Here is a 26444-nt window from a genome sequence, read left to right as displayed (position 1 = left end):
ACTCCACACAATCCAACAACAATCAATAATAATAATAAGAAGGACAGGAGAATATATCATTCAACTAACTCCTGTCAAACTATCTAAACATCTGACTAAGCAAACAACCAATCGTTATCATTTACGCCCACACACATGACAAATGAACAAGTTAATTAACCAATCAAATATAATCTAACTCTGTGCTTATATTTATCAAAAAATAGCATTATCCTGTCCAAAATATAGTTTTCTATCAAAATCACAGAGGTACAAAAAACAAGTTCATTTTATCTTTATCTTTTTCAGTTTAAATGGGATTTATTGAACAATATATATGTATAAAAGTGCATGAAGGATGATTTACTCAATAACATATCTACGTAATTATATTGTAGACAATACTTCAGGCACAAATTAATTGTCTATTATTGAATTGAAATGAGTGACAATGATTGATATATAAAAGAAAAATCGAATTTGAATGAATATATAAATATATGAGATTGTTATGCCACTTTACATTTTACTACACTAGTTCAAACTATTGTTATTACTATATATGGACGGACAGACGGACACCGGTCACTCGTCATGGAGGAGCATACGTCTTTAACCAGCATTCTCTATCTAAGTCTGTCCACTACTCTTCCATCTAATTGTTTCCAGTTACTATTCATTCTTTTGATATCTGTTTCCAATTTTCGACGCAATATGTTCTTTGGTCTTCATCTTTTACGTTTCCTTTAAGGATTCCAAGTTAGTGTTTGCCTTGTGATGCAGTTTGGTGATTTCTTCAATGTATGTGTTCTACACTTCCAGAGTCTTTTCCTATATAGAAATGGTCTAAACACGATATAACATCAATCTAAAAAGCTATGGTCTGTTGGACTTAACTGTATTGGTAGGTGAAAATTACTTAGTTGAGATTGACTGGTTTATCGTAACCAATGGTTGAAGACGATGGATGACAAGGTTCAGAAGTGATCGCAAATGATCTAATAAATTCTCTCCATTTCTTCTCCTAAATCTTGAGTTTTAATATTATCATGTACTTTTATACAGTGGATTGATTCTTTTCGAAGCATATTATTTATATCTAGAAATTCCTGCTACCATTACTAGTTATGGTAGCTGCTTTTGTTACTGTGATATTTGTCTTGATAATTTCATCTTGTTGTGCCAATATATGACAACATTGACCATAGCATTTATATGTCAGGTTTTCCATTGTTTTTAATTAAACTGATTGGTATGATACAAAATTACTTTTTTTAAAAAAATGTCATTTCTATATTATTTTTAATTTTGTAATATGGAATGTTAAATATGGTATCCAATGAAAACATATTGAAATTAACATATAATTATCCATATTAATTCAACTTGATTCTTTTCATTTTCAATTAATTGATCAATTAATTTTATATAGTTGAGATCATGAGTCAATTGAAGCTAGACCACCATGGAAAACTTGGAAGCACTGGACGGCCGTTTCGTCCTCTGTCGAGACTCCTCAACAGTGTGCATCCACGATCCCGCCTCAAGAGATTCGAGCCCAGGACCTATTAGTTTCGCGCGCGAACGCTTAACCTGTAGACTACTGAGTCCGCACTGCTAAGGAGTTCCACCATAGGACGAAATGGCCGTCTAGTGCTTCCAGGTTTTTCATGATGATCTAGCTTCGATTGATTCATGATCTCAACTATTAAGATGATATTATTGTCAGAACTAAACATATATTTGGAACTACAATTATGGACTTACTTCAGCTAGACAACCAGTAAGCACTAGACAACAGTCTCGTGGTAAAATGTGACTTGCCAGAAGTTAGATAGCGGAGCCTTTAAAGTTTCGAGTCAGATGACTAATCAACGATAATATCCACGAACCCATCTCGCGAGATTCGAACCTAGGACCTATCAGTCTCATGCGCGAGCACTTAACCGATAGACCACTGAGCTGGCATCCAATGGTGTTAATTAATTAATTAATTATTTCATTTAATAAATTATTAATTATAATTATTGATTTTCTTTTTCTTTTAAAGTATTATGAATAGTGATTGGAAAAGGCCAGATTTACCAAGCAAATGTACATTCTCTTTAGACCAATCCATAAATGAAAGTCCTCATCATCATATTCCAATGTAGGTTTTTATAAAAGAATCAGTTAAAATTCTAAAGACGAATAATCAATTTAGTCCCAAGAGGAATAAAATTATAAAAAAGTCATTAGAATTAATTGGTAATACACCTTTAATTCAACTTGATCGAATTGCAAAGCATGAAGATATAGAATGTGAACTTTGTAAGTCAAATAGTACAGAAATTTTGAAAAAAAAACAAAACCATTTTAGTAGGAAAATGTGAATTTCTTAATATTGGAGGTAGTGTTAAAGATAGAATTGGAAAACGTATGATTGAAGAGGCTGAATTGGAAGGTAAACTGAAGCCTGGTGATACAATTATTGAACCCACCTCTGGAAATACTGGTATGTCTTTTTTTTAATTGTTTATCTTAATACATAAATTCATATATGAAATCATACACTCAGAATTTTATTAAATAATGTATGTAACCAGTAACCAGTGGAGTTCAACCAGGTCTGTTGTGAGATATCAACTCACTGAAGACATTGGTGAAATGGTTGTTCAAATCCGTGGATTGGTTGAAGTTAGACATTAACACCGTTGGATGCCTGACGGCTCAGTGGTCTATCGGTCAAGTGCTCTGGCGCGAAACTGATAGGTCCTGGGTTCGAATCTCGTGAGAAAGTATCGTGGATGCGCACTACTGAGGAGTCCCACAATATGACAAAACAGCCGTCCAGTGCTTCCAGGTTTTCTACGATGGTCTAGCTTCAATTGACTCATGATTTCAAGTATATATAAAAATAATGTATGTATCTATTATCATCATTTTTTTAAATAAGCACAAAACGAAAGTTTTAAAGACTCATGCTATTAGGAGCTCGAAGAAGACTGCGACCATCAAAAAGCCCATGTTAACGGAGATGAGCATTGAACGAGGGAATCAATTTTTTAACCTTGAACTTTAATTGGTTTACCGTCGATTCCTTTGCTTTTAAGACCAATCAAAAACGCAGTTCTTTAAATATTGGATAAGGAATCTACTTTCAATAAATAATGTAATTGTTCTGATCAAGTGATAAATAGTTAGTACACTATTTGGGGTCTTGAGTGCTGTTAGAGGTATGCGGACAGTTATCACTTCCCGGCTGCCCACGGATATTCGTGGGATAAGGCGAGGTGTGTATTTTTACGGTCGACCTTTTCTAACCCCACCCCTCCTTGTGGGAAGGCAGCATCGCTGTTATGCTGGTTGTCTGGAGAAACGCCTTACTGCTGTCACACCCCTGTACAATCAGCAGTACGACTTCGGCCCTTGGGTTTGTTGTTTTTAGTCATACCGCTCTTCAACCGACCTGTGTGGCATGGTAGGATCTTGAGGAACGATTGTTCCAGCCAGTATAGCTCGACTGGTTCATGACGATAGGCAAGCCCGACCACCACGTCAAGGTAGCGGCAACGGTCTTTTATATATTACCACCACTAAATTAACTACTTCTATGAATCCGGTTTTATCTTGTTGTGCTAACGAGGTATGGCAACTTGGACCGATGCATATATGTGCCTGGTCCAACGTTGTAGCTGACTGACTGACACTATTTGGGGCCCAATGATAAAGCTTGCATTAAGATTTATGAGAGGAAGATAGAAGAGTGACCAAATACATGTTTTTTCGGATTTTAAGGAAACTCTTCATTTATTTCTACTGGTTTCAATGTTTCCAAATATTTAAGTTTAGCTTTGTGTGAATATTGTTTGGTGACATGAAAAAAATAATTCCGAAATTGTTTGCGTTCATCTAACAAAAGCGCGGTATTAGCAGAACATGTGGAGACTAGACGAAAATACAGGTCAGATACCAGAACACACCAAGAGTTGTAAATGGACGATTGAAGGCTGTGTATATGTATTATGTAAATACTTTGTAACTTTTTACAACAAATGTACAATCCCCTTGCTCATTGTCTTGTTTTACAATGGTACCTGCTTCCATAATCAGACTTATCATTACAAATACAATCAACTATCATTTCATAGAAAATATTCATAATCAAATCTACCCTCCATACTTATTATCAATATCAAATATTAGAGTAGTTATTAGTGAATATACATGTTTAACTATTTGTTATTACTTTTAAATAGGTATTGGATTGGCGCTTACTGCTGCTCTTAAAGGTTACCGATGTATAATTGTAATGTCAGACAAAATGAGTAGTGAAAAGGTAAATTATCTTAGTCTTCTTCTGATGATTTTGCATTCTTATTTAATTGTTTCATTGTCATAATCAAGAATGACTGGTTTTGTGAGAAAAAAAAATTACATTTAAAGTATGAATCAACGTATTCACATTTGTAACTCAATTGTACACCTATTCATATGATTGGTGATGAATAAGTGTTAGTACATATTAGGAGAAAAATCTTTCCGAAATTTCCATATCAAGCTGTTTAATGAAAAATATCAAAAGAATTCGAAAAGTCATACAACTAGTAGGATGAATACAGTATGGTGCACATAGGCTCCAGTATCCTGAGGGAACAAATGGCGTATAAACCAATCGTTGGTCACCGGCTACCATGGGACTGCATCTCCACTGCCTTGTTTGTTAGACCTTTAGGTCAAAGGCTCCAGGTGTGGCTTCCTAAAAAAACCACCTGCTTCAGTTTAGGCACCTGGTCAGTATCACAGCCTTCACACAAATCAAATGAGATTTGTGTGGCGCATATATATCTGGTGTCTCTTTGAACCAATATTTATGTGTTTAGATAAATAAATAAATTATAAATGAATACAGTCTAGTCGGAATTAACCGATGTTATTTATCTGAAGACTATGTTATTACACAAATAGATTGAAGTTAAGTTTGTGAAACACTGATTCTATCTCAATAGCTTAAATAATTTATGATCGAAAAGTTGCTCAAAAGTTATAGGTTTATTTTTGTGTATAACGTGAGTACGTATTATTACAGAGTCCCGAACAGAGTTGGACACTAGTCTAAGTGACTAGAAATCTAGTGCATTGTGTTTAAATGTCAGGTATGTTAAAACGATTGTTAGTATACCTTATGACTAGGTTTCGTTCTTACTGATATTTTTTCTGGAAACAGAGAGTATGTTATATTAAGCCACTTAGACAAGATGCCGAATATCGACTTGACCGATAGGATTTGATCAGTTCGAGGGTATGGAGCAAATATAAGATTTGTCACAACTTAGTGATCAATCATTGAAGCATTCATGAGGAACTCTATAGTGATCAACATTTCTCTATTCCAGGATAATTAGTGAAATATATTACTTTCAGATTTCTATATATTCAATCTTCATATTTAAATCTGATGAAACCGAATTATTTCACGTTTAAAAGTGTCCATTATTCTTATAAGTTGTTTGATAATTGTACAGCACACTAACTGAAAGTGATTGTATGCTCATCTAACAAACTATTTCTTTCTTTATTATGATTAAATTAATCAGTATTGAAATATACCGTTTTTACCGTTCTATTCTTATAAAGGAATCGTATTTACGATGCCTTGGAGCTGAAATTGTTCGTACCCCGGCTTCTGCGAATTTCGACAATCCTGATTCATTGTTTCTAGTATCAGAAAAATTAAAAAATGAAATTGGTCCATCTGCGCATATCATGAATCAATATACCAATCCATATAATCCAATAGCTCATTTTGATGAAACAGCTGAAGAAATTATTCGTGATTGTACAGAAGAAAATGGACAAATTAAATTAGATATGCTAGTAGCTTCTGTTGGAACTGGTGGTACGATAGCTGGACTGTCAAGGAAAATAAAAATGAAAATACCTAATTGTTTAGTAAGTTTATTTTAGGCATCTATCTGTTCTCAATCTCATACACAAAATTCACTTTGGTTTACTGATTTGGAGATTTCACAAATCAATGAAACTATAAAATGATAATACTGTAGATTATATAACATGAGTTTGAATTATTAAGAAGATATTCACTCCTTCTAGATTCACTATTTACCTTCGTAAAGGCCACTATATAGGACGGAATCTAGACCTATAACTTAACGCAGACTGCCTACAAGTAAGTATTATCAAAAATAAGAAGGATAGTGATATAAAGTCCTTTAAAATAGTGGCTACATCACAAGTCAGTCAGTTAATAGAGATAGGTGGTGATCAACTAGTGTTAATACTACCGTTCTACAGAAGGTCTTTCATAATCAGAGTTGTTCTGTGTTTATGCCTTAAAGTGTGTAGCTGAATGACGCCTGTTCAAATCCCATATACAGAATCAAGACTAAAAAGCATGTTGCTGCTGATTAGGGTCAATAAGCACAAAAGGCCGGTTCAGACTTTATTACTGACTACCTTTAACCTCCCAACGTCTTGATAGTTAGTTGAATTTTTGATAGAATAATATATCAGAAGGGGTTTTGTGGAGATTTAGTATGTTTCATAGTTGAAAACATGAGTCTAGCTTCAATTGACTCATGCTTTCAACTATGAAGAATAGTATATCATGAGAATCTATTAATTACAGTGGGTAGTTGGATTATACTGACTAATGAGTAGTAATTATCACTGGGATTCAAAGTTATTCGATGAATGAAGTAGATAGTACAATATTAATCAGAGTTTGATTATTAAGTCGCATTAAAAAAATAATTTACCACTATCACAGTAATTCTCTTTTTCTATTAGACAGTAGTTGATCAAATGTCTTCCAATAGACTTAGTCATATATTGTAGTTGTACACTTAAAAACACTCCAACAACCTTTTAAAAGTTAAGTTCAAACAAGATTTACTAGAACGTCTCTCTGAGTGATTACTTCAGCAAAAATACTCACTTATACAAATGATCACATCGTAAGTTTCTGACGTATCTAGAATTTTCAGATGGGTTGGTAGAGCTAAGAATAGTGTGAATGCAATTTTTGTTATATATAAGAAGTCGAAAGTCTCTTAGTTAGTCAGTTGATAGAGATTAGTTCAGTTTGAACATTATAAACCGTGATTAGTTAGAAAACCGTTTAAAGTTGCTAGCACGAGACATATATTTCACCCTAATTTCATTTTCTAAAACAGTATCCATCCATAAGTGTACTAAGAACTAAATAAAGAATCTTCAGACTTAATTTCATGTTGACTAGTAATTCCATACCAGTTATTTTGGTTTCTTTAAGATTTCAAGTTATTGAACTGTTGATCTTTCATATGATGCCTAATTTTTAAACCCTAAACTTTATCACATATTGTAGATTGTTGGAGTGGATCCAATTGGTTCAATTTTAGCCAATCCAGAGTGTCCAGAAACAACTCCATACGACGTTGAAGGTATTGGATATGATTTTTTCCCTACTGTCCTGGATACAAATGGAATTGATAAATGGTGTAAAACGAGTGATCATGAATCTTTTGAAATGGCAAGGCGACTCATACATGAAGAAGGTTTACCATGTGGTATGTTAGATGGTTGCATTTGATCATTTATGAATTTATTATGTCTTTTTTTCGGTTTTGACGTATTTCAAACACTTTTCTGTTCTTCTGTCCTCTTGATAATTCTCTGACTAATACATTTCAATTTACATCAACAACTGAGAATTAGATTAAACCAGAACGCAACGTATGCTTCAAGAGAACAGTTAGAATAAATGTAATGAAATGAAAATTTGAGTGTTCATGCGAGACATTCTAGATTGTACGAGGCTAACTGATAGAATAATATCACTTTCTTTTGAAATTATCCTTGAGTCCTAATTAGTTGAAAATAGACAAATCAGTTTGCCTGAATCATTTCTTTATTAAATATATGAAGCTAATTTGTTAGAAGTTGGTTTCGAAGCAAACTCTAAATCAGAATATGGGTGAAATATGGAGCTTTCTCATTGATAAGACTATCTGAAAATAAACAGAATAATCTTTAGTCTTGGAAGTATGCAAAAGTTATGTCTTTTGATTAGGTCAATAGGAGTAAACGATGATAACCTGGGAGTCACTGGAAAGAATAGCACTGTAACAAATCTTTTTTATAATCGGTTACCACTTATTCACATAGTAACAATTTACACTCAGAATATTTTGTTTCGAAAATCTGATTAACAAGTATTCGTAGTTTTTTGTATTCAATGTCTTTCTGCAATAATTCTAATGGTCTGTCAGTACAGTTTTGTATATCGCTACTTGGGGTTTTAATTTTGACAGAGTTCATTACTCAAGATAATAGGTCGCATACAGTACTTCTATCTTTGATGAAATCAAAGATTTTTTTATTGTTTTCTTACTAACACTCTTGTTAATAAACAAAAAAACCACTGAAATTTCAGCTTATCGTTCCAGCATCCTTATTTAGAATATTTAGATTTCGATGAAGTTACGTTCTGTGAGGTATGTAGTATATCAATCAAGTTTCCATTGCCCTTCTAAACAATATAATCAGTATAAACTTCAGACAAAAGTGAACTATAAAAATTTCTTCACAACTGATTAACAGTTTAAATTCACTTGATATTGTTTATTTGAATCTTCCCATTGATGTTTAGGACTGCAATTGATCAGTCTCTTATTGATATATGTACACCCTGTGCGTATTGCCTCAATATAGCCTTAATTCACAAACATTATAAACAAACATGTATAGTGGCTATCAGTGAAATCCACGACTAATCCATGAATAATAGTTTGTTTTTTTAACCTTAAATTGAATGATGATGTATTTGAATTTAGAGTTTAATAATGAAACTCCATTTCATATAAATAATTAGATATAAATAGATTTATGGCATCATTACATGTATCTATATCAACTATGGTTATGTATATCTCATAGTTACTTAATGTAAACACTTTGATTTATTGTAATTTATAGAAATAACATGGTGTAACAATAACAAACCCGATATATGTTTTATACCTAATTATTGTTCTAAGACCAGAAAGGGTAACATGTTATATCATATAAGGTTTTTATGTCGTTAAATAATTGAAACATAAATAAACAAGTCGGAAGTAGTGTGGAATCGTTGTAATAAACTAATCATATAGATTATATAAATAATAACAAATTATAACAGCTAATTAGTATAAACGATGACCATACTAACTAGACGCGTATTAGTCAAAAACTATTATTATTATTATTACTAAGCAAAGCTTGTGACTTAAGACAATACCGAGGTCATCCGCACAGGATGCACGTATGCCAACAAGAGACTGATCAATTGCAGTCCTAAACAACAATGAAAAGATACAAGCAATTATTAAAAGTTGTTGGCAAAGACTAGGCAAACTACATAATCTAGGAGAGTTTATTCTTACATGAATAAGATTATTTTCTGAGTATTGTCTCTGGCAGATTTACTTTTCAAAGATATTTAGCCCGATGAATATCTTGTCAATAACCAGTGTATAAAAAAGGAAGCTAAAATTTAACCGATTAAGCGTTTTCGGCTTTTTATTCTATGGGATGCACCAATGCTTCACTTCCATACTTGTAGTTCAATGTAATACATGGACAGTTCGACCACCAATCACAACTATCTACGTTCCAAGTATGTGTTCGGAATATTTCTTTGATAAGTGTTATATCCCGTGGAGAATTATGAATGGTAACTTTGAGGACTATTTATGGACCAAGGTGACATGTATATTTCCTATTGTATAATTGTTAAGTAACTAAAGTATCCATATTCGTTTCCCTCTTTATTTTGACATATGAACTATTATAATACGATTTACCATTCTTGAGTTACCCCCAGTCTATTGATTACTGTTCCCCCCTATTCACAGCCACATTTAGCTAAATGTTGTATAAATGTTGTTTTCCTATTTTATGGTACAATGTGGTCAGTTTGATTGGTATATAAACCCAGTATGTTTGAGAATAATAATTCATATTGCAGAGACTGTTATTGGTGTTCTGGACTTAACCGGTTGGGCTAGGCAGATAGTAGGACTGACAAGTACTCAAGGCTGCTCATACGGTTTTGTGTATCATTGCTCTGATCGATAATTCACTCCTCTCTGATAGGCGGTCTAATAACGTTCATATATTAACAGGGCACGTGCGCACGCACATGATATAACAAAGTCTAAATAATGTTAATGTATTCAACAAATACAGTTCATATTTATATTTTTTATCTGTCACGTAAAATGTTTTTATGCTAAACTATTTAGTTAACTAATGCATTAGGCTCTTACAAGCAAGTTCAACAAAACTGAGTGAAGTGGCCGGTGTAGCAGTAGCATCTTCAGCATTGGACCTCAACACACAAAAGGGAAAATGCGAAACTCTGAAATACAACACAACGAGCACCAACCCAATCATAATGGATGGCGAAACTCTGGATAAGGTGAAAACTTTCACTTACGTGGTCAGCATCATCGATGAACAAGAAAGATGCAACGCAGATGTGACGGCAAGGATTAGCAAAGCAAGGACAGCATTCCTACATTTGAAGAACACATGGAACTCAAAACAACTGTCTCCAAGTCAACATCAAAATCAGAATCTTCAATACGTAGGTTAAGACAGTTAGTTCTACTGTACGGAGCTGAAACTTAGAGAACTACCACAACCATAATCGGGAAAGTACAAGTATTTCCAAACAATTGTCAACGCAAGATACTCAGTGTCCACTGGCCAAATACAATCTGCAACAGCCTACTATGGGAGAGAACAAAACAACCTCCAGCAGAATGTGAAATTAAGCGGTTGAGAAGTTGATAGGAAATACATTATGGAAATAACTAAACTGCATCATGAGGCAATACCTTTAACTTCTTAGAATCAAAACATAAAGTTCAAGTTAATATCTAATTATCTGAATTGTTGACCACACTGCAGCTTGATCAGTAGAATTCATCCAGTACTAGGTTCTAGACAAACATGACATCCATTACTGTTTAGTCATAAACCAAGATGTACTTATTATTACGAAATGTTTTATCGAATTTCTTTAATTTCATTAATTTTTTTTTAACAAAGGTGGCAGTTCTGGTGCTGCTGTGGCTGGTGCTATCAGAACTATCAAACAATTGGGTTTAGGAAAAAACAGTCGAGTCGTGGTTATTCTACCCGATAATGTACGCAATTACATGTAAGATAAGCTTTAAAGCTCGTTTAATAAACTCTGATCAATTTTGTATAAATTGTAAAATATGAATGTCTTATGGTTCTCAAAATGTTCATAACGAGATTCATCCATAAGTTATAGGGTTTAACTATAATTATTGAAATTATACTAGATATATGAGGGCTATTTGTTAGACTGAATGAAGCTTTATTTTATAAATCGTAGTATTTAGTTCGTGAAAGCGAGGATAGGACAGTATTATTCTTCGTATTTGGTATTTCAGGGATGTTAAAAATTACTGTGAACATTCATTTCATTAGTTCTCTCCTAATCACCTTTATTCTTTACTGAATGTTTATTTTCTCCTTATGATATATAGGCATAATACGGCTAAAAGGTTGTAATTTCATTCAAAAGCAGCTCGTGCTTGACATACTCTCTAGGTAAATATTTAGGCAGGTTATAATTCCATACATTTTATTCGGGCGTCAATAATATCTCTGGGTGGGACTATAATGGAAGTCCACTAACATAGGATATATGTCCACAGTAATTTGTAGATATTTTTCTAACTTTCTCCATTGGACATCCTATCTTCTGGTGAATTCTGAGACTGTCAACGTATTTTCTTTGTGCGCCTGAACTAAGAAATACGAATACTCTAGAAAAAAGAAACGGTTCATTGGTGTTATTGTTTGAAAATGATTATCATTATACTTCCTTAGTGAAATAAGGATATAATACTTGAAATGCATATTCTGCCTTTTAATATTGTTAGTTTTATGAATGGACGTGTAAATTAAACAGAGAATGAAGCTTTATTGACAGGAACGTGTAATTTATTTGTATAAAATGTAATTACTAATATTTAGCAACTTACAATTAGACGTTTTGAACATTAACTGATAATTATTGTATTTTCATAGTTGAAATCATGAGTTAATCGAAGCTAGACCACCATGGAAAACTTGGAAGCATGGGATGGCCGTTTCGTCCCGTTGCGGGACTCTTCAACAGTGCGCATCCACGATCCCGCCTCACGAGATTTGAACCCTGGACCTACCAGTCTCGCGCGCGAGCGCTTAACCACTCGACCACTGAGCCGGCAGGCATCCGATGGTGTTAATGTCCAACTTCAACCAATCCACGAAGTTGATATATAAACTAAGGAAATGGTTGAATCTTTTAATAATCTTAATTTGGATAACTTGAACCTTTTCAATTATGCATTCATAATGTTTCTTATTTATTTACTATTTAAAAGAAAATCCTGTTTTTATTCTAATTTTTTTTCGCGTAGGTCTAAATTCTTATCAAATGATTGGATGTTTAGTCGAGGATATATGGACTTTCCTTTAGGTGATACATTTCGAAATAAGTAAGCATATAGTTATGAGGAATTAAAAGAAAGAATATTGAACACATTTGGTTAATTTTAGAATAAACAATTTGCCGTAGTGTTCAATCATGTAGAACTTATGGTCAAAAAAGTTTTACATTTTCAATACTGAACCCCTTTTCCTAATCAGCTTATTAGGCTTGTATCCGATTTTCAATAAGTAATGTTTGGAAAATTTCTCGGATTTAAAACATCACCTGTATGAAATCTCTCAGTTTGTTGGCGGAATTCCGATAGCATTAAAGCACGTTCGGTAGCACAGGCCAGTGACGATGTCGCAGTTGGACACTATCACCAGGTCCTACGAATCTGCTCAAAGGGGAGGTGTTAGCGTAATATAGATTGGATTAAAGCAAGTTCCGTTCACGATTGTGTTGGAGTACGCTGATTGGCTATTTCTTATCAAATCAGCGCTAGTGGATGCTTGGAGAAGACTCTAGGATCTTCTCGTATAAAAACTATAAATGTACTAACGTTCTTCCTATTGTGCTTCTTACTTCCATCTACCTTTGTAATTTGGAATATAATTTCGTTTCTGTTCAACCGTTTTCTGCCTTGGGGACTTGTCGAGTGAATTGGTGTCCAAGAATACTAAGCAATAGGAATAACTGGGTCGTAATAAGAGAAATCATAACACAGTTTATATCATGTTTTACAATGAGTACACATAATGTGAATGTATGTAAAAGGATTTTTTCTCTAAAATATTTTTGATTTAATCAATTTGACTGTTTACATTGTATCCTATTATTACATATCTTTTTGTTAAGTTGGATTAGTGCTACATTAGATGAATTAATTGTTGGTCTACCAAAAACAGTTAGAATAACTGGAGAACATACAATAAAAGATGCTACGAATTTAATGAGATCGGAGAATGTAAGGGGATTGTTGGTGATAAAAAATAATGGGACAAAGTAAGCAATTTACTTCTAGTTCTGTATTTTAATACAAATATCTTCAAAATAATTCATTTATTCCGTTCATTTCTTCATTTAAAACAAGTTCCAAGTATGAGAACAAATTGAAGCTAGAAAATCATGGAAAACCTGGGAGCACTGGACGGCAGTTTCGTCCTGTTGTGAGACTCCTCAGCAGTGAGCATCCACGGTCTCGCCCCGCGGGATTCGAACCCAGGACCCACCAGTCCCGCGCCAGAGCACTTAACCGATAGACCACTCAGTCGGTATCAAACGGTGTTAATGTCTAACCTCAACCTGATAGGTCCTGGGTTCGAATCCCGCGAGGCGAGACCATGGATGCTCACTACTGAGGAATCCCACAAGAGGACGAAACGGCCGTCCAGTGCTTCCAGGTTTTCTATGGTGGTCTAGCTTCAATTGATTCATGATCTCAACTACATAAAATTACTAAAATCTCCACGAAACCCCCTACTGATTATGAGAACAAAGTTATTTTTAATACTTATTAGTTTGTACTGGCCAGTGTATCATGTTTAATTAACTTGGATTGAATGTGAAAATTTTCTACACCTCCTAAATAATATTTAGGATTTTCAGAAATAGGTTTTTTTTGTCATCTATACAACGATTGAGTACCGGATTATAAGGTCTAGATTGCTAGCATTCAGAATATTAAGCGGGATAAGTGAAAGAATAGGAACAAAGGAGTACCATAGAGTTGCTATTATATCTGTAATCTACAAATTGGTCATTTACATGATTACTTTTAACACAGTATTCAGCGTTCCTTCATGAGATTCAAAGGAATGATTATATGTGGTTGTAAGAGTGGTTGACTACTAGTGAAGTAAAGCGTAAGGAACCATATTAAAAAGATCGGAAGAGCGTCGTGTAGGGAAAGAGTATCAACCAAGGTGGTTAAGACATATATTACTCATGTTTAATCTCTGCCTACCATTACTGTTCCATGATAGCTAATATTAGTATAGGCTGCGGAAAAGCTGTGGTAGACCAGATCAAAGCATGATGCAGGTTAGTGAAAGTCATCAATCGCTTGTCTAAACTATATCTTTATGTTCTGTCTACCTGGTTACGGTTTGTCAAATGTTGGATAACATGATGTGTAATCAGTCCTAGTACGGCAATCCCATTCATTCTCTATGTTCTTCTAAATACTGAACTCGGTGTTATTCCTATCTTTCTATTTTTTGACCTCATTTTTTTCTTTTCCAGTATATCATTAACAGATCTATAATTTAAAGAAGTTCATTTTATGCAAAGATGTAAACAATGAATAAATCTAATGTTATTTTGATAGACATTAAAGTATTAAATGTAAATTACTATAATACAAGATGCATTTAAAATAAAGGAATGAAAATGACGAGAAAACAATCAATTCGAATAAGAAATTTAGTTAATTCGTTGGAATAAGTGTAAGGGGGGGGGAGGGCAAGCAAACGTATATTAGTATGAAATTACAGAATCTCTTAGTAAAATCTGAGAACCATACGGTAAATGCTTCATTATACTCAAGTGGTACTCATGTAGTGTGGTTTACTTATATCCATATAAGTAGTGTATGATGATGGTCAGACATAGAATGTATTTTGGTAGAATATCGATAAGGAAAGAATAGGAATGAGGCACAATCGGTACGAAAAGGCATGAACAATAATAATCAGAGAAGACGGACTGATATTTGCAGAAGGAACAGTGAAGATTGAAACAATTGATTGTTTTTTTGCAAATTAACTGTTTACTGTATGGTTATCATAATTTAGTGAGGTAGTCAGTAATTTGTTTTGCTTTAATACATTCGTTTGTCCCCAACTGTGTTCTTGTTCACTACACTCACTTTGATTTGTCAGCGTTTTTAAACCATCTTACGTTGAAGGAATAGATTAACATGAGTCTCATTAACTCTAGAGCTGATAGAGAGAAGTTCCAGTTTCTGAGGGAAACTAAGGCTTCTTAACACTTGCTTACTTACTTACACCTGTTACCCCTAGTGGAGCAGCATAGGCCGCACACCAGCATTCTCCATCCAGCTCTGTCCTGGGCAATCCTTTCCAGTTCTTTCCAGTTGTTATTCATCCTTTTAATATCTGTTTCTATTTCCCGGCGTAATGTGTTCTTTGGCCTTCCTCTTTTTCCGCCTCCCTTCCGGATTCCAAGTTAGGGCTTGCCTTGTAATGCACATTGGTGATTTCCTTAATGTATGTCCTATCCACTTCCAACGTCTTTTCTTAATTTCTTCTTCAGCTGGAATCTGGTTTGTCCTCTTCCATAAAACGCTGTTGGCACTAACAATGCTTTAATTTTAAGAGTATTGAAAGTATGGAGTTTTATTGAACACTGTACAGTTGATTGCTTTCGATATTCAATCCTCAAAATAAATTGATTTTAGTCTTCAAATTATTGAACCCGAAGTTATAATCACTTTTGTTTAGAAAATAACAATACGTAACCTATAAGAAATTTTTATAAGTTTACTTGTTTTAGTAATGTATTATCCGTTTATAGAAAAACTGATTCTATGATGTTAACTCATCTGCTTTAGTAAACACTGTATAAGTTTAGTTAACTAGGGTATTTTCAGTTTGGGGCTGTGGAGACTATTGAATTTCATTGAAATCATCAACTGATCGAAATTGGGCAACTATTGAAAACCTGGAAGGACTTTATGGCTGTTTCGTCCTAGAACAGCACTCCCTAGTCTTGAGAAGCTGTTACTAGTGGAGGTAATCCGTGTCGGTTGTGAGGCAGTTACCCATCGAAGACAATGCAAGCCGATCGCGCAATGTCGTTAGCAGGGATATTACTTTAACGCAGTATGTTTTTCATGTCACAAAAATAAACCGTTTGTGCTTAACTTATTGTTAATCATGTTGTAGACACGTAGATTGTGACTTAGATGTCATGTACTCAAGAAATGATAGTTGATTCTCTGTTTTTTCTCTGTAGAATTAGCGTTCTTGGTGTATTTGATTCAAGTGTGCTAAGACTACTATTCAACGGATCTGTTAAACCAACTGATCTTGTTGTCAAAGCGATGAATAGGAATTATCGACAAGTAAGTTTCTAAAGTACGTTCTGTGTTATCAAGCTTTCAATCTATATTCATTTAATCAGTATCACGTGTGTTTCCGCACATATTGAGTTTCTCTGACGAATTTACGTGAAACGATATTACATGCAGTGCATAAATCACAATATGTCCCATAGAATAACTCATGTGAACAACTACTTACAGATAGAATTATCATCTAGGTTCTAAAAAACCAGTACATAGAATAGAGAATGGCTTGAAACTTGAATACTATACAGTTACGATTTAAAAGTCGATACAACGCGCTGCTGTTGAGATACTGAAATAATGTTGTTGACTGACAGACCGGGTTCATATGAACACTTAAGTGGTTATATCCTTGTATCTACACATCTAGACTAATTGTCAATATATTCCAAATATAGTTTGTATGTTCAAAAGATTATTAGTATAAAGAAAAAAAAAATACTTAAAAATAAGAAAACAATATACTTGAAAGATGTTTCTAAAAAACCGTTAGGTCATTTATCGATATCTATAGTGTTTAGTTTGTCGAATCGATTTTCATGTTTTCCAAACCATTATATATGTTTCAGGACATATTTTATGTTTTAAATATACTGTGATATGACATAAATAGTTACGTATGTTTTGTTCAAATACATGCGCATTATTGTATTTATGATTAAGTCTTGCTTTGTGTATGCCCCCAAATGCCCTGGTACAGCCGAGAGTGGGGAGAGTCCGCTCTCTCTCCACGTATATAGCCTCGGCCAGGGAAGTCCTACTCACTGCCTTCTCGTGACGGGGGATATTTACGAAATTGAGAGGACAAAAGCGAATGTCTGGCGCTTTAACCGGGTTGGCGGACACGGAAAATCCATCTAGGGGAGTTGGAAAACCCTGATTCTAAACCAATGGTGCACATGGGCTCCATTATCCTGATGGAACAAATGGCATACGAATCAATCGTTGGTCACCGGCTACTATGGGATTGCATCTCCTCACGATGTTCCACTGCCTTGTGGATCAGATCCTTAGGTCGAAGGCTCGGGGTGTGGCCCCCGGGTAGTATCACAGCCCTCACACAAATCGAATGAGATTTGTGTGGCACATATCTACCTGGTGCCCCTTTGTACCAATATTCATGTGTTTAAATAAATAATAAAATTTGTGTAAGCTTGAATAAGTTATCTAGTCTATGGAGTTGCGTAGATCCGTTTTCCTATTGAAGATATCTCTCAATCGCTCTTACATGGATGATAATCAAAATGTACAAACATAATACTTGCTAATTAAAATTTCGCTTTTTAAGGATCACTTTACAATCAAGAAATGATCTTAGCTTGATCACCATTGAAAGCTTAGAAACACTGAATTCCCATATCGTTCGAGTATGGAACTCCCCAACAGTGCTCATTCACGACGCCGCAGCCACAAAGCAAACCCAGGATCTTTCGTTTCACATGTGAACACTTAACATCTATACCACTGAACCGGCATCCAACAGTGTTAATGTCTAGCTTTAATCAGTTTACGATCTTTGGCAACTCTCATCCATTGCCTGGGTTGGATAACTGTCTTTCATCTGGCATGGATTCAACTCCACAGGTTATAGCTTCTCACTAGAACTCCAGTTGTATATTAATCCTCCTCACTAATGCAAGAGTCTCACACTGAGACGAAACGGCTACTCAATGCTTCCAGGTTTTTAGTGGTGGTCTAGCTAAGATCAGTATATAATTTAAAGTATGAAAATTTTACAATCTTCACAGATTCCCTATGCTAATAATCACCAATGCGGTTAGATTTAACTACGTTTTCAAGAAACCAACAATTTGTATTATCATTTCCTTCTTTACAAAATGACCTTAAAACCCTATATGTCTGGGTCAACACTGTTAAATTACTTATTTCCAATAAAACATTATGTCATCCGACAAACTTATTTATTTCGAAATTAATAATTCAGGTTGAAGAAATACATGGCCTTGATCGTGTTTCTCGCGTACTCACCGTTGAGTCATATGTTGTTCTGTGGAATAACGAAAGTAAGGTGAAACCTTTCCATTGATTATGTATGATTTTGTTTTCAGAGTATGATTTTAATTTTGTCTGTTAATCGCATCTCAGTCTTCCTTTCCATTTCGTTTACCTGCAGCTAAATGAGTGTTGAAATTTTGACATTGTTTCTCCTAGTGTCGGTTGAAATTTTAAGTCCACATAGCTTATTTTAGCTTCCGGATAAACCAATCTATTCATTCTTCTTGATTCACATTTTGACCTTGTCAGTTATTCGCTTATCAACCTCGACTGTTTTTATATGAGCGTATGTGTGTGCACTTCTTACCCTATCCATCACATATCTGACTATAAATATCGGTCAACGCTTGGCTGAATGCAGTTGGCTCACACGCCTTCTCCATAACACGTCATTTTGCTTCTCTATCTTCGTCACATCTCTGATTATCTGCTCCGATCAACGACTATACAAAATATACATAGTCGAAATCCACTCTCGTATTTGACTTATTAAATTCCGTTATTTAATAACGCGATTTAAGTTGATAATTTTGTACGAGGAATGACGATATGTATATTTCAATAACAATCACCATACGATACAAAAGGTGTCAGATCTCGGCCACCAAATTCTATCAAAGTATTTAATTGTTGACAAATTTTGCTCATATTTTGTTTCTAACCAATTGTGTGAAGAAAGTTCAGTGCTCCGCATACATAAATCGGGATATATTGAATTAATATTCAACAATCTCCAGAACCATATACTGATAATTATCATGTGCTCACTAGTGACCAGCTTCGACAGGTGATTCTCAAAGTACCAGTGGGAAGCCATGGACAGTGGAGTTTAACTGTGTCGGATGTGAGGCAGTTACCCACTGAGAATAATGAAAAATGATCGCGTAATATCGTGTATTGGTTAAAGCCAGACACTAACAGCATTGGATACTGGCTCAGTGGTTTAAATACTAATCATTTGCGCGCGAAACCGAAGATCCTGGGTTCGAGTCCCGTGTGTGTGGGGGGGTCATGGATGTACACTGACGGGGAGTCCCATACCAGGACGAAATGGCTTCCCAGTGCTTCAAGGTTTCCAATAGTGGTCTGATATTGATTGGTTCACGATCTCAATTTAAACTCAGCAATCTTCACAACCCTATACTGATGATGTTTAAAAATATTAAATCATAATGTTCCAGAAGCGCCATACTGACTCATCAGCTAAATACGATGTGAAACCTCCTCTCCAATCGACTTCAATGTACAGCATACGAGTCAGTGTTTAACATTTATCAAAACTAACGTAACGTGTATATCACTGAGTCATCTACAAAGTGTTGGACAATACATGGTTGAATTAAGTACCTAATGTTTCGTTTAATAGACAACTGGCCCTAATTATCTTAGTATCATTTTTGACTACATAAGGTACATCTCAGTAAACTCAAAAGTACTCTTTAGTTGTAGTATAATCAACAATTTTTGATTCATTGCATGAAAAAAATATTTCTGCTCTATAATAATAATTGCAAAGTTCTTACTTCATAACATCGTATCTGATATGGGTTCATTAATAGTGGGTTATTAATTGCCAAACACTCCTGTTATTGACTGCTTCAAATTTATTTGTTTTATAAGCAATTATCTAATGATTTCCGTTTATTTTCTCTCTTGAAACCTAGACCCTTATTTAGTATGTCGTGACGATTTTCTCCATTGGTCTTTATTTAAACAGTAACGAGTTTGTTCATGAAGAAAAAACACAACTAGGAAATATGAAATCGATCTGTTTATTTTCGAACTTCTTTTCACTCAGCATTTCTTTTTTAGAAATAAATAGCTTAGAGATAAAAAATTATGTTTTCTTGATAACATCAAATAAACTATTGTAGTTAAACAGCATTTTTTTATTTGTGGTTAGATCAATGTTTAAATATTGAACAAGCAGGGAATGTACGCACATATATCTATATATATACAAATGGTTCTCCTGTTTTAACCGCTTATTATTAGGTTGAACTGTAACATGGACAAATCAATATTCGAAAGTGATTGTTTGATATTAAAAAAAAACATATTAAGATGATGGATTTAATTTAAAAAGTGTTATTTATTTAGGAAATGAAAATTGTTTCAATCAACTTGGTCTTCTCATTACAAAACCGAAGTTTATAAAAGGTACCAAATGTTCTAATACTGAGTATCCAATTCGTTATGATTTTATGTCCGGCTTCTTATCACGTGATTTATTCACCAATCGAAGTACGACTTATCCAATTTTAAGACTGACAAATCAATGACGTTCGACCAGTATGAATAGTCTAGCGTCCTTATTAGTCCCTTGTCCGCCTAGCCCTTCCAATTGAGTTCAGAACACCAACTGCAGCTTCTGCTATGCGAATCATTTATTTCAAGCATACTCGGTCTATTAGACAGACAGACCGCATCACACCATAAAATAGAAAATAATATTTGTACAAGATCAAGCCAAATGTGGCTGTGAACGTGGGATACAATAATCAATAAACCGAACATAATTTGGGAACAGTAAATCGTACAGTAATAATTCATGGGTCAAAATCAAGCTTGTAAGAAGATGAATATAGATATACACAATCTAGTTACTCAGTAGTTAAACCATGAGAATATATATAGAATAATAGTCCATTAATAGGTCCTGGGAGTTACCCGTACTTATGTCTTCACCAGTATATAACAAGTTGTTACGATGAATATGAAAATTGTGGTATATTGAGGAATTATCTTTCATGTATTTATGTAATTCTGTCGTCATCATCATTTTGTTCTGAGATTTGTTTATAAATCCTTCTGTAAAGGAACAACACCCACCCAATTGATTATCACTAACATCAGTTTATTGATATTAAATTAGCAACAATGGGACACATGAACAAATAATTATAAATTGAGTACGCAGAAAATGGTAAACTACTTAGATTAGTGATTATACAGCTGAGCTGATGGATAGATTTTAAAAAAATAGACGTCTGGGAGAGCATCAGTGATGAAATTTGTACTCACTTTCATTCATTTCTACCCTGGATATTTCGTTAAATATTCCATTGAATAATGTGAATGTGAATATCTCTTCCAATATAAATCAATCTTGATGAAAAGAGTAATTGTATGCACAGAAAGAAGACAGAAGACTAGTAAGTAGGAATGTTATTCCCAAACAGTGTAACATATAGTACAAAAGTCTCATGTATTTATAGTTTTTGGCTGAAAGTAAATCATCATTTCGGACAGCCAATAGGCACACAGGGGGTCCTTCTTATTCATCCAATAGGCAAGCTACACGTCGACATTCTAGAATGTTCCTTTAAAGGTGATTGGACGGGATGTCTTCGGCTCTTTCTGGGTTTCTTGAGGCTTCCTTGAGTTTGCCAACGAGCCATACTAACACCTCAGCTCTTTGAAGATTGCTTGAGTTATACTGTTCATATAACAAACTTTCATATCTATAAATACGCGTGATTTTCTGTACATTTTGACCCTTACCCAACAAGCACTTCTCCAGTCTTTTTCTGTCTTCTGATTTGCGACCATGTGGTTCTATAGGTTTGAGTGTCCTAGCTTTACACCGTATTATGCGTTAATCAAGTTTGGAACATAACACTGGCGACGGGGTGTACCAATAACAATGCCAAATAATCTTGAGCAAGCAGAATCTATGCTTGAAAGTCAGGAAGAACGGTATGAACAGTTCTAAGTGTGCATCCTGGAGATCCTAACGCAACAAACAAATCTTGGTCACAAAGGACATACTGATGATTCATGTAATTCACATACCTGTTCCATCATTAAATCTATCCAAGAATTTAATTTTGATGGTTTAGCTAGTATTACTTTCGAACCCCAGTTCAATAAATATGAAGATCTGCTCCAGGTCGACCTCAAAAGATGTGATGACGCCATCGAAGTCAGAATACTCCTAAGAAAACTTGGCATGGTTAAACATGAACGTTACGGTAATTCCATCCTTCCAGAGAACCCCAGAGATTTTTCTGTTGGTGCAACAATTGATATCTTGTCGCAAATCTTTGCTGAACAGTGACCTTTTTGTTCTATACCTGTTATCAGTGCCTCAAGGTAACAAAAGTTGGTGATGATGACTGTGTGAAACATTCAGGTTTAGTAAATCGTGAATATAAGCAGTTTAAACCATCAGCAATGACAGATCAGTTAAAGTGTCTCCATTTTGTATACAGTCTCCAATCCCGTGAAGATGGTGAGATTAAAACCGGAATTGTGAGTAAAACTGAACAACGCTCGAACGTAACGCTGCAGGAAGTAACCACGGAATGTCAGAGACTGGTGAATGTAAAACTTGATTGAAAATAATACCCGACCGCCATACGTTCATACTGTGAGCGAGAAGAAAGATTCCGACCCACGAAAAATATCGCTCACATACTATTAGCCCTTGTCACCATGCTGGTCCTGTGGAGGTTGGCACTACGAGAGGTTCTGCCCATACGAAGAACATTGTTGCACAATCATCGGAAAAGCCATAAAGAGACAAGCTGCAGAAAAAATCCAACCGAAGTCATTCTTCGAGAACATATCTCAAGAAATACAGATATGGTGCGATAACTCACAAAGTTTTGGTGTGTCATAAAGGAACACGAATTTACCGCCAAAAGAAGTGTGTAACTTTGGATATTAGTACCCATAGTACTCGTTTTTAACGTGATGCAGCGTCTGATCAGCCTAGAAACTTAGATTAATACTAGGAGACCCGCAGTTCATCCAATAACACAATTAGCACACAGTGTGTCTGATAGAAAGTTAAATGCTATTGCAGAAGTATCCTGTACTGTTTCTCAAGGTAATGTGACAACGAATGCAACAGTATACCTTACAAAGAACTCAGCTCTTCCCATGTTGGAGTTTGATCTCATAGAGACACTTAAACCAGCAGAGTATTCGATTAACAACATCTGCAGCCGAATGGGAACTGATGACCCCTCAGAGTGAGACCAGAAAAATGCTATGCTTAAGCAAACCACCACGTATTTACAGAAAAAATGGGAGAATGTATCATATCCACGGCAGTACTAAACCTCAAACCTGGATCTATTCCCATTTTTAAGCCTATGAGACATGTGCATTAGGCTGCTCTTCCGGGAGTTGAACAGGAATTAGGACGACTTCAGAAAATGGGTGTTATTGAACCTGTAAACTTTTCCGATGAGGCTAAACCAATAGTCGTGGTGAGGAAGTTTAATGGGAGCTTTTGCTTGAGTCCAGATTACTCTACTGGTCTAAGTGGAGCTCTGAAGTCTCACCAGTATCCTTTGCCCCTACGGTCGCAGGTATTTTGAGAAATCGGATTTATCAGACACATATTTAAAAATCCTGTATCTGATGAAAGTAAAGATATCCTAACGATCAACATGCATAAGGGTCTGTTCTGATATAACCGTGTAGAACATCAACGTTGATGTTCTATGTCGAAATGATTGGGGGCCTACTAGAGTTAGACGAGAATGGTGACGAACCAACTAACGCTGAAGTCACACCTCGTGACCAGCACCTTACGTGGATTTGCCCCATCGACGTAACAAGGGGCCATGGATGCTATGGAGACTGTACAACACAAAGGACGTTACTACAAGAATATATTAGTTAAGGTACAACCACGAAAGTACAGAAGCGAAAGTACAACCACTGCCGCGTGGGCCAGTCCATGGCGTATATTAGACTGGTGCGCGTTGACTATTCTTGACCTTGACAGGGATCGATGATCTGTTCGATATTCAGGGACATTTCACCGACCCTACAACCGATTACCTTTTGGGGTAAAGACGGCCCCGTCTATTTTCCAGAAAATTATGGATATCATGTTACAGGGTATTCCAGGAGCAGCAGTTTATTAAGACGATAACATAATAAAGGGAATATATAAAGTGGACATTCAGTAGAAACTGAAAAGTGTGACTTTTATATGCAGCAGATATGGAGGCGATAAACTCTGCAGCATCGTCTGAAAACTGGATAATTGACTCAGGAGCATCAGTAGAAGAGACATGGACTCATTTCAGGCAGTTATAAAATCAGGTAACTCAACCATATATACCCTGAATCGTCTCAAAGATGAAGAAGAAACACGGCTATCCTCAGATAGGCCACGACATTCGATTTTTACTATATATATATATATATGTATATAATGATAGAGGGTGGTCAGGCAAAAGCAGAAGCCTTGGCTAAATGTTTCAAGGCAGTTTTTACTCAGAAGCTTCTTCTTGACGAAGGACTAGACCAAAATACAAAGTCAACAAACTGTTTGCCCACTGCGAACTTTGATCGAGACGACGTATTCAAGGCTTTTAGTACTTTAAACACTGAAAGTTCACCAGGACCGGATGGACTACGCCCTAAAATCCTGAGACAAATTGCTCAATATATTGCAGCCTAAGTAACTGTGATACTCAATATGTCACTTGGCCAAGGTGTGTTACCTACGTACTAGAAGGATGCAGTCGTCACTCCAGTACGCAAAACAGGACCAAGATAACTTTTATCGAACTAGAGACCTGTCAGCCTCACCAGTGTCGTAGTTAAAATATCGGAAATAGTAGTCTAAAAAAACATCATGACATTCATGAAAACCAACAACTTGTTAAACACTGAATAATATTGTTTCAAAATAAGCTTATCTTTCTCAATAAACCGCTTCATAGGGAGCAATGGAAAAAGTCTTTTAACAGTGGAAAATCAATAGAATTTCTTCACGCAGACCTTAGTAAAACATTTGATAAGGTACCAACAAATAGACTTCTCTTGAAACTGGAAAAATTTGGCATTGCCGGACCTCTCCTGCAGTGGCTATAGGATTTTCTGGTAGGTCACAGAAGAAAAGTGAAAGTAAACTCCTGTAGCTGTAAATAATTCCCCAAAATCAATAGCTCATTAAGTGTTCGACATTGGATGCTGACCACGTTGTTTAAGTGGACTTGTTTAGCTGAAGGCTTTCGGTCATGCATCCGTACCAGATCACGTTTCAACACGACGTGGGACACAGCTCCTACGTTTCATTAGCCAGCTCATAGAAAAGGTCCTCGATATATTGGTAACGAATCAAATATATCTTTCCTGCCTCTTCTCGTCTGACTTCTGATTTCTATCTGACTGGGAACGATCAAATTTAGAAGGTGCTACTGGTAACTAGTTGTAAAACTAGAACATCCGTTGCATCATCATTGGTGAGACCGACGTGATCTGGTACACCAAGTCAATATACTGTGAGTCTGTTCCATTTTGGAATATTATTATTCATTGTTATTCTTTATTTGAATTTTATATATTGTGATATACTTTTTTCGCGAATTTTTTTTCTCGGATATATTTTAATTAGACATTTTTCGTTATCTATATTAATATGACGGAACACTCACCCAAGGTTTTTAAGTTAAAGTCTATTCCCCCTATTTCGATTCAGTTAACGCCATTTTGGCCCGACAATATCGAGTCCTGGTTCTGCTATGCAGAAGCCGATTTTTGCATGCACGGAATCACGGACTCGCGCACACGTTTCCTCGCGGTAGTTAAGGCGTTACCGCGCGAGTTTAACAGGTACGTAACACCTAGTATGTTTACTAGTGATGTTTCCGAACCTTACGAATCGCTTAAGCTATCGATTTTAAAACGAGGAGACCTAACTGATCGACAACGGTTAGACCAACTCCTACTTAGGCGATGTTTCGTAATCGAAAAGCGCACAGACGACTGACAATAGGGCCAGCTCGACTAGTGTGACCCCTACTCTGCGGCACCGAAATCTGATATTAAACCCACACAGTCTCCAACAAGCCAGTTTGGATGGGATATGTGATTTCAGAAAACTTGCACCACGAAGAATTCAAAATCTCG

The 26444-nt window shown here is 35.4% G+C and overlaps 1 protein-coding gene across 2 annotated transcripts; it reads left to right on the top strand.

Annotated features, from left to right (window-relative positions):
- Nucleotides 1-219: 219 nt before the first annotated feature.
- Nucleotides 220-20439, top strand: Smp_125070.1 (cysteine synthase, putative; the record flags this gene model as incomplete). Of its 2 annotated transcripts, none has more annotated exons than XM_018790597.1 (13): nt 220-249; nt 2030-2128; nt 2183-2289; nt 2339-2473; nt 4218-4297; nt 5596-5910; nt 7328-7529; nt 11059-11170; nt 12447-12524; nt 13316-13462; nt 16436-16544; nt 18493-18571; nt 20228-20439. In XM_018790597.1, 12 exons carry the CDS (start codon nt 2034-2036, stop codon nt 20281-20283), a joined length of 1515 nt encoding a protein of 504 aa, XP_018646113.1. The 2 variants fall into 2 exon arrangements, with proteins under 2 accessions (XP_018646113.1, XP_018646114.1); XM_018790596.1 differs by lacking the exon at nt 220-249 and adding an exon at nt 331-362 and having other exon boundaries at nt 20228-20283.
- Nucleotides 20440-26444: the final 6005 nt, after the last annotated feature.

Source organism: Schistosoma mansoni (assembly GCF_000237925.1).
Source record: "Schistosoma mansoni, WGS project CABG00000000 data, supercontig 0049, strain Puerto Rico, whole genome shotgun sequence".
In the NCBI taxonomy this organism is placed as follows: domain Eukaryota; kingdom Metazoa; phylum Platyhelminthes; class Trematoda; order Strigeidida; family Schistosomatidae; genus Schistosoma; species Schistosoma mansoni.
This window is presented reverse-complemented; position numbering and strand designations above follow the sequence as displayed.